Raw genomic sequence first — 19914 nt, forward strand, 5'->3', positions numbered from 1 at the left:
AATTTAAGAGCTTAAATTTCCCATAAGCAGGACGGTTGACCCAAAAAAGATGATTAGACATGATTACTAACATCATATTTGACTTATTTTCATTGGAATAGGTACAACTTCTAAAAATAGGATTTCTGGTGATTCTCTGTAATATAACAGAACCAAACTTGCTATATTGACTTGAGCATTACTTTATTTCATTCTATGATCTATTTCAAGCAATAAAAAACATATAAAGCTTTAGTCCAAATACTATTTTATTAATTTAAAGCTCAAATTGGACTGGTAGTAACATATGGGTTATTTTCAAAGAAAACTGCATATGTATATTACCATTGGCCAATATATTTTTTTTATTCTCAATATCATTGTTTTATTTATTAATTTCTATTAGGAAAGCTATGTGCTTACTAAAAGTCATATTTTTATCAGAGGTTCTTCATTAAATAAAAATATATTAGTCCAAACTTAAGACATAAATGAGAAAGTATCCCCCCTTTTTTCTTGAAATTGAAAAAAGGCTTTTTTTTTGTATGAATTATAATTCTGTGGTAAAACTTAGATTAATAAGAGCAATTTATATATCCCTCAGCTAGATAACTTGCTAAACTGGTCCAAAATTGCATGTACAGTGAGATTTTAGAATTCTTATATGAGTATATACCATTTGCCTAGATTGTAAAAGGCTACCATAAGAAAAACAAAAAAACTTGAAAAATCATGAGATTATTTTGACCAAGAGCTATTTTGTTCCATAAAGAAGTAATAAAATACATGCTTTATTGATTTCAATCAGAAAAAATGCAAAAATGAGAACTTGGAGTCAAGTCTTAACTGCATGCATGTTGCATGACCATAAAAGGCTAACATACTTGAGTATGCCAATTTAAGAGCTTAAATTTCCCATAAGCAGGACGGTTGACCCAAAAAAGATGATTAGACATGATTACTTACATCATATTTGACTTATTTTCATTGGAATAGGTACAACTTCTAAAAATAGGATTTCTGGTGATTCTCTGTAATAACAGAACCAAACTTGCTATATTGACTTGAGCATTACTTTATTTCATTCTATGATCTATTTCAAGCAATAAAAAACATATAAAGCTTTAGTCCAAATACTATTTTATTAATTTAAAGCTCAAATTGGACTGGTAGTAACCTATGGGTTATTTTCAAAGAAAACTGCATATGTATATTACCATTGGCCAATATATTTTTTTTATTCTCAATATCATTGTTTTATTTATTAATTTCTATTAGGAAAGCTATGTGCTTACTAAAAGTCATATTTTTATCAGAGGTTCTTCATTAAATAAAAATATATTAGTCCAAACTTAAGACATAAATGAGAAAGTATCCCCCCTTTTTTCTTGAAATTGAAAAAAGGCTTTTTTTTTGTATGAATTATAATTCTGTGGTAAAACATAGATTAATAAGAGCAATTTATATATCCCTCAGCTAGATAACTTGCTAAACTGGTCCAAAATTGCATGTACAGTGAGATTTTAGAATTCTTATATGAGTATATACCATTTGCCTAGATTGTAAAAGGCTACCATAAGAAAAACAAAAAAACTTGAAAAATCATGAGATTATTTTGACCAAGAGCTATTTTGTTCCATAAACAAGTAATAAAATACATGCTTTATTGATTTCAATCAGAAAAAATGCAAAAATGAGAACTTGGAGTCAAGTCTTAACTGCATGCATGTTGCATGACCATAAAAGGCTAACATACTTGAGTATGCCAATTTAAGAGCTTAAATTTCCCATAAGCAGGACGGTTGACCCAAAAAAGATGATTAGACATGATTACTTACATCATATTTGACTTATTTTCATTGGAATAGGTACAACTTCTAAAAATAGGATTTCTGGTGATTCTCTGTAATATAACAGAACCAAACTTGCTATATTGACTTGAGCATTACTTTATTTCATTCTATGATCTATTTCAAGCAATAAAAAACATATAAAGCTTTAGTCCAAATACTATTTTATTAATTTAAAGCTCAAATTGGACTGGTAGTAACATATGGGTTATTTTCAAAGAAAACTGCATATGTATATTACCATTGGCCAATATATTTTTTTTATTCTCAATATCATTGTTTTATTTATTAATTTCTATTAGGAAAGCTATGTGCTTACTAAAAGTCATATTTTTATCAGAGGTTCTTCATTAAATAAAAATATATTAGTCCAAACTTAAGACATAAATGAGAAAGTATCCCCCCTTTTTTCTTGAAATTGAAAAAAGGCTTTTTTTTTGTATGAATTATAATTCTGTGGTAAAACATAGATTAATAAGAGCAATTTATATATCCCTCAGCTAGATAACTTGCTAAACTGGTCCAAAATTGCATGTACAGTGAGATTTTAGAATTCTTATATGAGTATATACCATTTGCCTAGATTGTAAAAGGCTACCATAAGAAAAACAAAAAAACTTGAAAAATCATGAGATTATTTTGACCAAGAGCTATTTTGTTCCATAAAGAAGTAATAAAATACATGCTTTATTGATTTCAATCAGAAAAAATGCAAAAATGAGAACTTGGAGTCAAGTCTTAACTGCATGCATGTTGCATGACCATAAAAGGCTAACATACTTGAGTATGCCAATTTAAGAGCTTAAATTTCCCATAAGCAGGACGGTTGACCCAAAAAAGATGATTAGACATGATTACTTACATCATATTTGACTTATTTTCATTGGAATAGGTACAACTTCTAAAAATAGGATTTCTGGTGATTCTCTGTTATAACAGAACCAAACTTGCTATATTGACTTGAGCATTACTTTATTTCATTCTATGATCTATTTCAAGCAATAAAAAACATATAAAGCTTTAGTCCAAATACTATTTTATTAATTTAAAGCTCAAATTGGACTGGTAGTAACATATGGGTTATTTTCAAAGAAAACTGCATATGTATATTACCATTGGCCAATATATTTTTTTTATTCTCAATATCATTGTTTTATTTATTAATTTCTATTAGGAAAGCTATGTGCTTACTAAAAGTCATATTTTTATCAGAGGTTCTTCATTAAATAAAAATATATTAGTCCAAACTTAAGACATAAATGAGAAAGTATCCCCCCTTTTTTCTTGAAATTGAAAAAAGGCTTTTTTTTTGTATGAATTATAATTCTGTGGTAAAACATAGATTAATAAGAGCAATTTATATATCCCTCAGCTAGATAACTTGCTAAACTGGTCCAAAATTGCATGTACAGTGAGATTTTAGAATTCTTATATGAGTATATACCATTTGCCTAGATTGTAAAAGGCTACCATAAGAAAAACAAAAAAACTTGAAAAATCATGAGATTATTTTGACCAAGAGCTATTTTGTTCCATAAACAAGTAATAAAATACATGCTTTATTGATTTCAATCAGAAAAAATGCAAAAATGAGAACTTGGAGTCAAGTCTTAACTGCATGCATGTTGCATGACCATAAAAGGCTAACATACTTGAGTATGCCAATTTAAGAGCTTAAATTTCCCATAAGCAGGACGGTTGACCCAAAAAAGATGATTAGACATGATTACTTACATCATATTTGACTTATTTTCATTGGAATAGGTACAACTTCTAAAAATAGGATTTCTGGTGATTCTCTGTAATATAACAGAACCAAACTTGCTATATTGACTTGAGCATTACTTTATTTCATTCTATGATCTATTTCAAGCAATAAAAAACATATAAAGCTTTAGTCCAAATACTATTTTATTAATTTAAAGCTCAAATTGGACTGGTAGTAACATATGGGTTATTTTCAAAGAAAACTGCATATGTATATTACCATTGGCCAATATATTTTTTTTATTCTCAATATCATTGTTTTATTTATTAATTTCTATTAGGAAAGCTATGTGCTTACTAAAAGTCATATTTTTATCAGAGGTTCTTCATTAAATAAAAATATATTAGTCCAAACTTAAGACATAAATGAGAAAGTATCCCCCCTTTTTTCTTGAAATTGAAAAAAGGCTTTTTTTTTGTATGAATTATAATTCTGTGGTAAAACATAGATTAATAAGAGCAATTTATATATCCCTCAGCTAGATAACTTGCTAAACTGGTCCAAAATTGCATGTACAGTGAGATTTTAGAATTCTTATATGAGTATATACCATTTGCCTAGATTGTAAAAGGCTACCATAAGAAAAACAAAAAAACTTGAAAAATCATGAGATTATTTTGACCAAGAGCTATTTTGTTCCATAAAGAAGTAATAAAATACATGCTTTATTGATTTCAATCAGAAAAAATGCAAAAATGAGAACTTGGAGTCAAGTCTTAACTGCATGCATGTTGCATGACCATAAAAGGCTAACATACTTGAGTATGCCAATTTAAGAGCTTAAATTTCCCATAAGCAGGACGGTTGACCCAAAAAAGATGATTAGACATGATTACTTACATCATATTTGACTTATTTTCATTGGAATAGGTACAACTTCTAAAAATAGGATTTCTGGTGATTCTCTGTTATAACAGAACCAAACTTGCTATATTGACTTGAGCATTACTTTATTTCATTCTATGATCTATTTCAAGCAATAAAAAACATATAAAGCTTTAGTCCAAATACTATTTTATTAATTTAAAGCTCAAATTGGACTGGTAGTAACATATGGGTTATTTTCAAAGAAAACTGCATATGTATATTACCATTGGCCAATATATTTTTTTTATTCTCAATATCATTGTTTTATTTATTAATTTCTATTAGGAAAGCTATGTGCTTACTAAAAGTCATATTTTTATCAGAGGTTCTTCATTAAATAAAAATATATTAGTCCAAACTTAAGACATAAATGAGAAAGTATCCCCCCTTTTTTCTTGAAATTGAAAAAAGGCTTTTTTTTTGTATGAATTATAATTCTGTGGTAAAACATAGATTAATAAGAGCAATTTATATATCCCTCAGCTAGATAACTTGCTAAACTGGTCCAAAATTGCATGTACAGTGAGATTTTAGAATTCTTATATGAGTATATACCATTTGCCTAGATTGTAAAAGGCTACCATAAGAAAAACAAAAAAACTTGAAAAATCATGAGATTATTTTGACCAAGAGCTATTTTGTTCCATAAACAAGTAATAAAATACATGCTTTATTGATTTCAATCAGAAAAAATGCAAAAATGAGAACTTGGAGTCAAGTCTTAACTGCATGCATGTTGCATGACCATAAAAGGCTAACATACTTGAGTATGCCAATTTAAGAGCTTAAATTTCCCATAAGCAGGACGGTTGACCCAAAAAAGATGATTAGACATGATTACTTACATCATATTTGACTTATTTTCATTGGAATAGGTACAACTTCTAAAAATAGGATTTCTGGTGATTCTCTGTTATAACAGAACCAAACTTGCTATATTGACTTGAGCATTACTTTATTTCATTCTATGATCTATTTCAAGCAATAAAAAACATATAAAGCTTTAGTCCAAATACTATTTTATTAATTTAAAGCTCAAATTGGACTGGTAGTAACATATGGGTTATTTTCAAAGAAAACTGCATATGTATATTACCATTGGCCAATATATTTTTTTTATTCTCAATATCATTGTTTTATTTATTAATTTCTATTAGGAAAGCTATGTGCTTACTAAAAGTCATATTTTTATCAGAGGTTCTTCATTAAATAAAAATATATTAGTCCAAACTTAAGACATAAATGAGAAAGTATCCCCCCTTTTTTCTTGAAATTGAAAAAAGGCTTTTTTTTTGTATGAATTATAATTCTGTGGTAAAACATAGATTAATAAGAGCAATTTATATATCCCTCAGCTAGATAACTTGCTAAACTGGTCCAAAATTGCATGTACAGTGAGATTTTAGAATTCTTATATGAGTATATACCATTTGCCTAGATTGTAAAAGACTACCATAAGAAAAACAAAAAAACTTGAAAAATCATGAGATTATTTTGACCAAGAGCTATTTTGTTCCATAAACAAGTAATAAAATACATGCTTTATTGATTTCAATCAGAAAAAATGCAAAAATGAGAACTTGGAGTCAAGTCTTAACTGCATGCATGTTGCATGACCATAAAAGGCTAACATACTTGAGTATGCCAATTTAAGAGCTTAAATTTCCCATAAGCAGGACGGTTGACCCAAAAAAGATGATTAGACATGATTACTTACATCATATTTGACTTATTTTCATTGGAATAGGTACAACTTCTAAAAATAGTATTTCTGGTGATTCTCTGTAATAGGAAGTACACCACTAATTCATGGTCCCATTGCTTTCTATGTTAAATTCCTCCGTTTCAAGCAGGCACACCTCTTTTATTTTAAGTTCAAATAAAGTGGCAATCATTGCATTTCAAAGCAACACTTTATGGTGTCTTGTACTGGAAAAATCAACATACCTTACATGGCATATAAGAAAGAACTGGTTCCCGGAACTTCAGATGTACCAAAACAGGTACTTCAGATCTGACAAACAGACAAAATGTACCCTCTTTTTAAAATTTGATGCAGTTTTTTTAATATTCAAAATTAAAAGTCCAAAAGTGTTCTACAATGATCACCAGTCCTTCAGCTTTCATTTGATACCAAAAATACCTAAATATTCTACATATTTTGAAATGTACATTCATGCGTAGGAACTATTTTGTGTTAAATATGTACTACTTTCTGGTATGTGCTTTCTGGCCGGGCCTGAATTAGTGGTGTTACACCTATAACAGAACCAAACTTGCTATATTGACTTGAGCATTACTTTATTTCATTCTATGATCTATTTCAAGCAATAAAAAACATATAAAGCTTTAGTCCAAATACTATTTAATTAATTTAAAGCTCAAATTGGACTGGTAGTAACATATGGGTTATTTTCAAAGAAAACTGCATATGTATATTACCATTGGCCAATATATTTTTTTTATTCTCAATATCATTGTTTTATTTATTAATTTCTATTAGGAAAGCTATGTGCTTACTAAAAGTCATATTTTTATCAGAGGTTCTTCATTAAATAAAAATATATTAGTCCAAACTTAAGACATAAATGAGAAAGTATCCCCCCTTTTTTCTTGAAATTGAAAAAAGGCTTTTTTTTTGTATGAATTATAATTCTGTGGTAAAACATAGATTAATAAGAGCAATTTATATATCCCTCAGCTAGATAACTTGCTAAACTGGTCCAAAATTGCATGTACAGTGAGATTTTAGAATTCTTATATGAGTATATACCATTTGCCTAGATTGTAAAAGGCTACCATAAGAAAAACAAAAAAACTTGAAAAATCATGAGATTATTTTGACCAAGAGCTATTTTGTTCCATAAACAAGTAATAAAATACATGCTTTATTGATTTCAATCAGAAAAAATGCAAAAATGAGAACTTGGAGTCAAGTCTTAACTGCATGCATGTTGCATGACCATAAAAGGCTTGAGTATGCCAATTTAAGAGCTTAAATTTCCCATAAGCAGGACGGTTGACCCAAAAAAGATGATTAGACATGATTACTTACATCATATTTGACTTATTTTCATTGGAATAGGTACAACTTCTAAAAATAGGATTTCTGGTAATTCTCTGTAATACAGAACCAAACTTGCTATATTGACTTGAGCATTACTTTATTTCATTCTATGATCTATTTCAAGCAATAAAAAACATATAAAGCTTTAGTCCAAATACTATTTTATTAATTTAAAGCTCAAATTGGACTGGTAGTAACATATGGGTTATTTTCAAAGAAAACTGCATATGTATATTACCATTGGCCAATTTTTTTTTTTTATTCTCAATATCATTGTTTTATTTATTAATTTCTATTAGGAAAGCTATGTGCTTACTAAAAGTCATATTTTTATCAGAGGTTCTTCATTATATAAAAATATATTAGTCCAAACTTAAGACATAAATGAGAAAGTATCCCCCCTTTTTTCTTGAAATTGAAAAAAGGCTTTTTTTTGTATGAATTATAATTCTGTGGTAAAACATAGATTAATAAGAGCAATTTATATATCCCTCAGCTAGATAACTTGCTAAACTGGTCCAAAATTGCATGTACAGTGAGATTTTAGAATTCTTATATGAGTATATACCATTTGCTTAGATTGTAAAAGGCTACCATAAGAAAAACAAAAAAACTTGAAAAATCGTGAGATTATTTTGACCAAGAGCTATTTTGTTCCATAAACAAGTAATAAAATACATGCTTTATTGATTTCAATCAGAAAAAATGCAAAAATGAGAACTTGGAGTCAAGTCTTAACTGCATGTGTAACGGTTTATTTCTTCCTCTATGATATTTTATCCTGAGGATAATTTGTCACGGTAATTTTTTTCCAGGCATGGTATTTCACAGGTAGAATTTTTCCAGAGGAGTGAAAATCTATCTGTGTTATGCGGATAGTATGTACCGATATTTATTTACCGTATCATATTTCACAGAACCTTGTGAAATGTACTCCCATTAACTAGTATGTAATTACTCGCAATCAATATATATAGCCACATAATAAATGAGTTATATTTTCATGTTAGGATTGATTGAATAATAAGAAAATAGGAAGCAATATTTGAATATTATGACTTAAAAATTTTGTTTGCTTCAATTTAGAGTGCCAGCATGTCCTTTTTGTATTCAAAATATTGAATTGTAAACAAAATTCAGTAGTTTTCATATCTCAGACTGACTCATATAATAAAATTATTTGTCCACAACAACCAAAACTCACCATATAAGCATTCTACTATGTTAATCTATATAGCAGCATAGTAAATGAGTTATATTTTCATGTAAGGATTGATTGTATAATAAAATAGGTAGCAATATTTGAATATTATGACTAAAACATTTTGTTCACATCAATTAAGAGTGCCAGCATGTCCTTTTTTTATTCAAAATATTGCATCGTAAACAAAATTCAGTAGTTTTCATACCTCAGACTGACTCATATAATAAAATTATTTGTTGACAACAACCAAAACTGACCATATGAGCATTTTATTATGTAAATCTATATAGCCACATAATAAATGAGTTATATTTTCATGTAAGGATTGATTGTATAATAAAATAGGTAGCAATATTTAAATTTTATGACTTAAAAATTTTGTTTGCATCAATTTAGAGTGCCAGCATGTCTTTTTTGTATTCAAAATATTGAATTGTAAACAAAATTCAATAGTTTTCAATTCTCAAACTGACTCATATGATAAAATTATTTGTCTGCAACAACCAAAACTGACCATATAAGCATTTTATTATGTAAATCTATATAGCCTCATAGTAAATGAGATATATTTTCATGTAAGGATTGATTGTATAATAAAATAGGTAGCAATATTTGAATATTATGACTAACACATTTTGTTCCCATCAATTTAGAGTGCCAGCATTTCCTTTTTTTCTTCAAAATATTGAATCGTAAACAAAATTCAGTAGTTTTCATACTTCAGACTGACTCATATAATAAAATTATTTGTTGACATTAACCAAAACTGACCATATGAGCATTTTATTATGTAAATCTATATAGTCCCATAGTAAATGAGTTATATTTTCATGTGAGGATTGATTGTATAAGAAAATAAGTAGCAATATTTGAATAGTATGACTACAAAATTTGGTTTGCATCAATTTAGAGTGCCAGCATGTCTTTTTTTATTAAAATTATTGAAACCTAAACAAAATTCAGTAGTTTTCATACCTCAGACTGACTCATATAATAAAATTATTTGTCCGCAACAACCAAAACTCACCATATAAGCATTCTACTATGTAAATCTATAAAGCAGCATAGTAAATGAGTTATATTTTCATGTAAGGATTGATTGTATAATAAAATAGGTAGCAATATTTGAATTTTATGACTGAAAAATTTTGTTTGCATCAATTTAGAGTGCCAGCATGTCCTTTTTGTATTCAAAATATTGAATCGTAAACAAAATTCAATAGTTTTCATATCTCAGACTGATTCATATTATAAAATTATTTGTCCGCAACAACCAAAACTGACCATATACACATGATATAAGCATTTTATTATGTTAATCTATATAGCCACATAATAAATGAGTTATATTTTCATGTAAGGATTGTTTGTATAAGAAAATAGGTGGCAATATTTGAATATTATGACTTAAAAATTTTGTTTGCTTCAATTTAGAGTGCCAGCATGTCCTTTTTGTATTCAAAATATTGAATCATAAACAAAATTCAGTAGTTTTCATATCTCAGACTGACTCATATAATAAAATTATTTGTCAGCAACCACCAAAACTCACCATATAAGCATTCTACTATGTTAATCTATATAGCAGCATAGTAAATGAGTTATATTTTCATGTAAGGATTGATTGTAAAATAAAATAGGTAGCAATATTTAAATTTTATGACTTAAAAATTTTGTTTGCATCAATTTAGAGTGCCTGCATGTCTTTTTTGTATTCAAAATATTGAATTGTAAACAAAATTCAATAGTTTTCAATTCTCAGACTGACTCATATTATAAAATTATTTGTCTGCAACAACCAAAACTGACCATATAAGCATTTTATTATGTAAATCTATATAGCCTCATAGTAAATGAGATATATTTTCATGTAAGGATTGATTGTATAATAAAATAGGTAGCAATATTTGAATATTATGACTAACACATTTTGTTCCCATCAATTTAGAGTGCCACATGTCCTTTTTTTATTTAAAATATTGAATCATTAACAAAATTCAGTAGTTTTTATACCTCAGACCGACTCATATAATAAAATTATTTGTTGACAACAACCAAAACTCACCATATAAGCATTCTACTATGTAAATCTATAAAGCAGAATAGTAAATGAGTTATATTTTCATGTAAGGATTGATTGTATAATAAAATAGGTAGCAATATTTGAATTTTATGACTTAAAAATTTTGTTTGCATCAATTAAGAGTGCCAGCATGTCCTTTTTTTATTCAAAATATTGAATCGTAAACAAAATTCAGTAGTTTTCATACCTCAGACTGACTCATATAATAAAATTATTTGTCCGCAACAACCAAAACTCACCATATAAGCATTCTACTATGTTAATCTATATAACCACTATGGTGAACATTTAAATTGACGAGATGGTACAAATTTACATACTTATATTACATTTTATTGATATCCCTTTCAATACACTGTACAATTTAAGGTTTTTTTTATCATTTGTCAAAACAGAATTTTATCATGTTAATCGATCTTAATCCGCCTTACGTTCAGGGCCAAATGTTTCATTCATGTTCAGATCGAGTATATTTTTCTGACGTCCGAGACTCCCAGATATCATTAATTATCGTTATGGATAAGCCTGTTTAAATTGACGAAATAGTGCAAATGTTTTTTACGTACACATATTCCACTAATATCCCATAATACATCCACTGTACATTTTTTGTTTGAACATGTCATAACAGAATCTTAAATAATGAATGTAAATCCAAGGCAAACAAGGTTAATTACGATTAAAATTCCATGAATTAAATGCAGAGTTTTATTTTAGGAAGAGACTGTTAAAACAGTGAGCGAAGCAACGTAAGCAACGATGTTTATGTGCAATCATGTTAAAATATTTCTCCGATTAGTTAGATAACCTCTCTATCCGCTTCGATATTGTATAGTTTGATCAGTAAAAATTTAGAAAATCTAATATAATACAGTAAAGTAATTTGGAACAGATTTTTTTTCTAATTGCTAAGGTGCCATTACTGTAGTGACGTCATTTAGAACTGTTTTACAGTCCTGACTGATTTAGTCAGTTCTGCTGACAGTTTAACCGTTAGAACTGATTTGGACAGTTCTACCCTAGAACTGATTCTGACAGTTCTACTTAGAACAGTTCTAGGGTAGAACTGTAGATCTAATCTAGGTAGAACTGTTCTAGGACAGTTTTGAACAGTTCTATGACAGATTATTCTGACAGTTCTATCTACTGTACTTGAACCCCATCTTGGAAAATGGTTTCATTGTCAAATTATTACTTGCCGTAGTAAATAGTTATCAAAGGTACCAGGATTATAATTGAGTACGCCAGACGCGCGTTTCGTCTACATAAGACTCATCAGTGACGCTCATATCATAATCGTTCCTGATTATCTAAATCTGCATAAAATTACTTTTATCGACTTATTCATAATTTCATATTAATGCTTAGAAATCTTAACCTTAACCTCAAACCACCCTCCACCCCCCACCCACCCCACCCCCGCGGAACAGAAGTTTTGTCATACTTTTAGTAGACAACATGTTGTAACAAAGAATTCGGATTTAAGCTTCTGAGTACAAGTGTAAACAAAATGATATTAATTAGATTGAATAAAAAGAAAATCTAAAGTACCACACAGTCACTTACAAACACAAAGAAGGTTGCGGGCTTACCTGTAATTTTATTATAATAGTCTTTAGTTATTCTCATTATTTTTATGAATTTAAAACCTTATACATTTTAACTTTTCAATTTGAATTTTTGAGTCATTGTTTCAGGTCGTCCGCTGAACTATAGAAACAGTTGATTTCACTAAGTTGTTTATTTTTTTGCACCACCTTTTGATTGCCATGTAAAAGCGCATCATATCAATCACAAAACTTACATGCATTTTTTCTTATCTACAATAAAAAGAATGAACAAAGTAAACTTAACTTTGTACATCTGAAATATTTCATCTACCAAATATATACATGTACTATCCATCTTAATGATTTCTTAAGTTACACACATTTTTTGTATCTTTGATCTTGAATATTTCCCCTATTTACTAAAATATAAAGGCACACAACCAGGACATAGGTTCATAGAACCAGGAATGTTGTTCGAATCACCGGTACATGATCAGGACAATATCGTTTTACAAATGTGCACGACTTTTGCATTACAAAATCGTTATAATATATCTCGCAAGGTATTATGACGTATTAGTGAATAATGAAGCAACATAACGGCTGGTTTTTGTTTGCCATTCTAAAAGTATGTTAATAAAAAGGGCAACCTTACCGACATTGAAACTAATATACTAAAAGTGTTAATCCGAATTACACCTTTTATTTTAGTGATATTATCCTTCGTAATTTTTGTTTTTGTTTAACTTTCATGTCAAATTTCTTTTTCTGAAGCTCATCTACGATTTTATTTCTACTCTCAATGTTCATTTGGTATTTGATATTATTGTGGCGGAGAAAAAAAAAGATAGGTTAGACGAAGTTAAAACTAATAATTTTCTTTCAATTGCAAAGCAAGGCAATATCAAAAACATTTTTTTTACTTTTTTAGGATTTGATCGAGGCAGAAAAATGGGCTAAAAAAAGAGGTTTAAAATTCCCCAAAATTAAGGCCAAACTAAAGACAATAGAAGAAGAAAGGGGTCAAGGACAGTATAAAGAGTTGTATATTTTCGAAGATGATGGAACACCGACAATTATGCATTTTGTGATGGTTAACAGTTCGTTTCGCACTGTTGGTAGGTACAATACATGTCATGTAGAAAAAGAAGTGAATTTTGGTAACGTAGGATCTAATTAATCGATGAATTACTTATTATATACCAAAGGCTAGATAACAAAGGAAATACATTACGTTGGCAGGAAATAATATCATTCGAGTATAAACAATCTTAAAACTTGGTATGATTAACTGTTTTACTTTACATTATCAATATTCTAAAATGCTTTTAATTGGTTATCAGAGTAATTTCAAACAGTTATTGGCATTCAATGTAAAACACATGCATATAGGTCAAGCAAATAATAATTGAAAATCATTGACACAAAAGAGGGAGAAATAATTGATATGTAAAAGTAAAGTAGAGTACATGCGATGATTTATTGTAGACTATAATTTTAATAAATAGTAACGATTGTGAGAAAAATGTTTTATAAGATTTTTCTATTTGACGTATGGAACAACAGAACAAGGAACAGCTTAGTTCGAGAGAAATATATTTGAGAAATCTAACAGTCATAAATTCAGGGTATGCTACATTGACATGACTAACAAGCGGAATTGATCATTACATTTTATTGCGTTATGGTCATATCATTTGAAATATCAATGGCGTCATCTTAAAAGAATTATCCTAGTATTTGTTAAAGAGTCGTCAACCTTCAATAGTTGGAAAAGAAAAAATTAAACCGTTCGTATATTGTCATAAAAATACCATGCAATAGTACAGGGGATGGTAGTTTTTTTAAAAAGGAAACACAGCCTAGTAATGCAATTTTTATGTGGATTTACCAAATCCTTCTAAATTTAATGAAGTGTGTCTACTTATTAAAATCGCTACAAGCAAATCTAATCTTTTTAATGACTACTTAATAAATGACATCTGCAGGATCTTTCATACGAACCAATATTTATTTACTAGGAATATTTCTATAACCAGGATTTTATATTCTTGTTTTAAAGAACACTGCATTACTAAAGTTGGTATGGTTTTCTGATATTCTTGTGTCAATTTCTCAATTTACTTATGAGAGCTGCAATTTCGAAACGAAACGAAACGAATACTCCAAAACTATATGGTATTTCCAGCGGCAATCATTTAGGACTACATGTAACAGTGAATACTGATGAACTCGCATTAGCCAAATATTATGATAGAGTTCAGTACGCATATATTTCTACTGATCTTTAATCAATAAAATGGTTCAATACACGTGTATTATCATACATTTGATTTCAATTTTTATGCCCCAGCTACGATAATAGAGCGGCGGCATTATGTTTTCTGGTCTTTACGTCCGTTTGTTGGTCCGTCTATTCGGACTGCTTCAGGTTATAGGTTTTGGTCAAGGTAGTTTTTGATGAAGTTGAAGTCAAATCAACATGAAACTTGGTACACATGTTTTTTATGGTATGATCTTTCTATTTTTAATGCCAAAATAAGAGTTTTGACCCCGATTGCACGGTCCACTGAACATAGAAACTGATAGTTCGAGTGGAACATCCGTGTACTGGGGACACATTCTTGTTTCGTTTAACCTTCAATCACTATTTTGGTTCTTTATAAATTCATGGCTTTCTAACATTCAGCTTTGAGCGTGCCTAAACTGACAGGTAGATCCCGAAAGGCGCTTCGGATGCATGAATTTTTAAAAGTTGTGTATTCATTTTTTGTCCATTGCATGACGATCATCTTTTCCTGTTTCTATTTATTGTATTGATACGGAAGGAATACTGAATGTATGGCATGTATGGTGTCGCAATGAAAGTTGTGCTATCTACAAACGTGGGAGTTTGTTGATACTTTTTGACAATACTATCCGATATACACGCTGAATTTAAGAGTAAGATTAAATACATGTATAAGTAGTTCGAAGGATTTTTACATTCGTACTATATACTAGTAAACGTAAATTGAAACATTCAGACTGTAAATTTATGAAATAGTTGCCACTGTACATAAAGAGTTTATCTATCCATGTGTAGGTGTCGGCATGAAATTTTGAAATGGTTACTAGTATTTGAAAACAATTTTAAAAAGTTCATATCAACGATAACCATAGGATCAAGTTGAAGTGATCAATCGAGATGGTAATCTTTTTTGGAATTGGAAATATAAATATTGTCACTAAGGATACACTATATTTGACTTTGATACCTCCACGAGGGGCTAGTATTTGTTGTCAATAGCTTTCCATTTTTGTCTTTTACATGGACATCATTATTGCCTCGAAATTTGCCACAGATTTTTCTTGTTACCCTGTTCGCCCTTTTCTGCTGCTTCTTCAGCTTGTTTATCAAGGTTTTCCACGTTTGTTCTTTTGTCTGCTCTGGCTAATCGCTTAAAATGTTTGTCTAGTACTCTATAGCTTGCTCTGTGTCTTTCTGGTAGCCTTTCAGATTTGGTGTCTAGTGGTTTCTTGTTCATTAGACGTCTTTCTTGTATAACCTTCTAAGAATCTGGTATTATCTATTTCTTCATTTTTTTCCATGTTTAAAACCCAGACATTCCTCGCTATTTTGTTCGTATGTTGTTCTTATCTGATTCCACTTTGTGTAGACTTCTGTTGATTTTGATGGGATCATGTCAAGATTATCTGTTAAAGCTTGAAACCTTTTCTTTAATGGAAGGATGAATGCATTCTTTACTTTATGATCTTGTAATTTGTCAATACTATTACGTGTAGTGACAAGTATTTTTCGTCCTGTACTCCCAATTTCATATTAATATTTGCACATCTAGTAATGAACGTCTCCAAGTACCTTTTATCATAAGGTGGTCAATATGATTCCTATCCCTTCCATTCGGATCAGACCATGTTAATTTATGTATATCTTGATGTTGAATGTGTGTTCCTCCTAGTTAATTTATGTATATCTTGATGTTGAAAAAGTGTTCCTCCTACTACCAGGTTGGTTGTAAGCTGCATATATTTCTATTAGTCTTTCTCCATTATCATTTATAGTACTACACCAATGTTTACCTATGACACTTTCCATATCAGTGTTGTTGTTTTCCACTTTGGTATCCAAATCCCTCATCACCATTAGAAGGTCATGACGTGGTACCAATATCACTTCTGCTTGCATTTGTTCGTAAATGTTGTCTTTCGCAGCTTCATCACTGTCATTGTTTAGTGCATAGCATTGTATAATAGTCACGTAGATGTGCACTCCTTTCAATTTTGCTGTTCTCAATCTAATAATAACAGTTTTTTTTAATAAGTTCCTTCTCAGTGCCTTTCCTTAGGATGATGGCTACTCCTTCAAAATGATGGTTGTCTCTGCCTGAGTAAGAATTGTTTTTCCTGTGGCTGTCCTTATTTACTAGTTCTTGTCAATCTTCTTTCACTAACTCCCAAATGTGAATTGATTGCTTTTGAAATGTCAAAAACTCGTTGGAAGTACTCGATAAGTTGGATGTATATGTCGTGTACATTTTAATATTTTGTACAGGTTATTTCTTGTACAAAAACTTTGTATGAGTAATTTCTAGTATGATACCATCATACAAGTTATTACCTATACAAATATAATTGTACCAGTCATTACTTGTTGAGAAAAAGATAATAACTTGTACAACACAATATCTTTGAGTTTTATGTGCTTCGACTTTTGCTTTAAATAAAATGTTTCTTGAAAACTCCTTTCTTTTAGTTAGTAAGTTTTGGATTGTTATGTCAATTGTCGGGTGTATTTTTCTTTTGCTTTTTTCTTGTATTTATTTATTTGTTTGTTCATTTTTTCTTATCATAGAGAGTATGTATTTTTGAAATCTATATTATGTTTGTTTTTCTCTTCTTTTTCAAATGTGTATTCTTTACTTAGTGGATTTTTTTGTAGTAGTATGTAGTTGTATGGGATATACAAGTACCCGTCCTGATCCACTCTGTGTAATATTTCTGATTGTATCCATCTGACGAGTTAAGCCTTTTCAACTGATTGGTATAGTTCGTTATTATGTTGTAATGTTACACCACTGTCTTATGAAAGAGAAGGGTTGGAATCCTGCTCATATGTTTAACCCGCATCATTATGTATATGCCTGTCCCAAGTCAGGAGCCTGTCATTCAATGATTGTTGATTATCGATGTGTTACATACATTTTTTCGTTCATTATTGTACATAAATAAGGCCGTTAGTTTTCTCGTTTGAATTGTTGTACATTTGCCATTTCTGGGCATTTTCAAGCTGAATATGCGGTATGCGATTTGCTCATTGTTGAAGGCTGTGTGATGATCTATAGTTCTGTGTCATTTGGACTCTGGTGGAGAGATGTCTCATTGGAAATTATATTACATCTTCTTTTTATATTAGTATTATTTTTTAAACGAATGCAGAGTAACAACATAACATAGCATGAGACATTGAGCACATTTAGCTAAACAGCTTGTTGCCACTTAAATACTGACTACTTGTGCAAAGTGTCAAAGTCGTTAAAAGCAAAAATAAACTAAAACGGTTAACCCTTATACAATTTCTTTTCAAAACTAATCCATGATAAAAATTGCATATGTACTATTATATATTGGAGTTAAAGGTTAAACCTAATAGTTAAAGACATTTGGGATTACACAATACGTTCGATTTTTTCATTTACATTTGCCTGTCTTACAGCCACCCCGGCAACTGGAGTGAACATCATCTTGCTCACCACTTGTACTGCTTCAATGACGTTATCTTCAGTGCTCTTTGGTATGTCCAAAATTGTCAAATCCTTTTTCTAGATCTTTTCAATTTGATTTCGACTCATTAAACCAATCATGATTCCAACTTTTATTCCTACTTTTCAACTTTCGGCAATAACAGTACCAATCCTTTGATGTGTCTACAGTCAATCAGAACTATGTCTCCAATTTCACTGTTACTCTGTCTCCAATTTCTAAATCATTTAATCATCTTTTGGCATGTGCTATTCTTATCAAAGGGTAATGTTCATCAACTGCACAATCTAAACAATTTGTCTACTTTGCGAATGTGTTTTTCAATTACTTGTACATTCAAAACACCAAAGCATAAGAATAGAGTTTGTCCGTCAATAGTCCATGTCAATAAGTTTAAATAGATTAACACATGATACTAAATAAATCATTAATTACAGAATGTAATTAATAAGCCAACAATATACCCAACTAAAATGCAGTCTACTTTTGCGTTTGATAGTTCATTGATAACATTCGGGGGCGTATCACAAACAAACAACTTGTTACGTCTCATTTCATTGTCCGTAAGATTTAAATACAACAGCAATGTAGTCAGTGTGTATTTTGTTAGTTTCAAATAGTGGGGTCGAAATATTATACTGATATTTTGTTTTAAGTAATATTATAAGTTCTTTATGCATGCAGCAACTCAATTATCTTGTACCCGGCATGATGAGAAATATAAGGATAAAATAAGATACAAATATAAGGATACAATGAAATGCATATGCCGCTTTTATACGGATGAATATATGAACCACTTTTAAATTCTTTCAAACCGACGATAGGTTATAATCCTAACAATGTCATAGTCACTTATAATAATTATCTCATAATACTTATCCATTACAATAATTAATGAGGGGTTGCACTGACATTCCTCGTTTATTATTTTCATGCTATAAAGCATATACACAGTACAAAATTGTAGCTATAAGCGTACCATAAACGGAGGAAATTGTCCCCCACAGATAGAAATAAAATAATTTTAATCGTATCATTGGTGCACCTGATGAATTCAGCGAAGGCAGGTTGTTGTAATAACTTGAAATGTTACATCCGCGAAGATTATTCCTTTTGCATGTGTGGAACTAAATAATAAATTAATACTTGTGAGAAATCGTAGTTTATAAGGAACAATGCTTGTTTGAATTTGGGGCCTTTTATAGCTGACTAAGCGGTATGGGATTGGTCGTTATTGGAAGCCGTACGGTGACCTATAGCTGTTAATTTATGTGTCATTTTTGTCTCTTGTGGAGAGTTGTCTCATTGGCAATCATCTTCTTTCTTTAAATTTAAATGTACTGTTTTGGTTTTTTTAAATGGATGAACATTTATCTTTCAATTTTATACTGTAAGAATAGAGCTGCATAACATCGTTGAACTATTCGCTAAAGTATATGTAGTATGTATTTGTATTTAAAATGAAATACAAAACGAAACGTGTATGATAAACTGATAAACAAAATATCAAGAAATTAAGGATGACTAAATGCAAGTACAAGAAGAAACTCAACTTTTTATCGATACATTAAAAAAATTTAATGAATAAACACTTTTTTAAAAACTGTTTGTTTCTTTTTATATAGATATAGGAAGATGTGATGTGAGTGCCAATGAGACAACTTCCCATCCAAATGACAATTTATAAACGTAAGCCATCATAGGTCAATGTACGGTCTTCAACACGGAGCCCTTGTTCACATTGATTGGAATCATGTATGCGACTACGACGATGGAAGCT

The 19914-nt window shown here is 29.8% G+C and overlaps 1 protein-coding gene across 1 annotated transcript in view; it reads left to right on the plus strand.

Moving 5' to 3' along the window:
* The window catches only part of LOC134706197 (cytosolic phospholipase A2-like), a 111722-nt gene that overhangs the window by 72081 nt on the left and 19727 nt on the right, over positions 1 to 19914 (plus strand). The window contains exon 2 of the mRNA XM_063564919.1: positions 13300 to 13486. Coding sequence (XP_063420989.1) covers positions 13300 to 13486 — 187 coding nt within the window. The remainder of the gene's footprint in view (positions 1 to 13299; positions 13487 to 19914) is intronic.

This window comes from Mytilus trossulus, chromosome 1 (assembly GCF_036588685.1).
Source record: "Mytilus trossulus isolate FHL-02 chromosome 1, PNRI_Mtr1.1.1.hap1, whole genome shotgun sequence".
NCBI classification, from domain to species: domain Eukaryota; kingdom Metazoa; phylum Mollusca; class Bivalvia; order Mytilida; family Mytilidae; genus Mytilus; species Mytilus trossulus.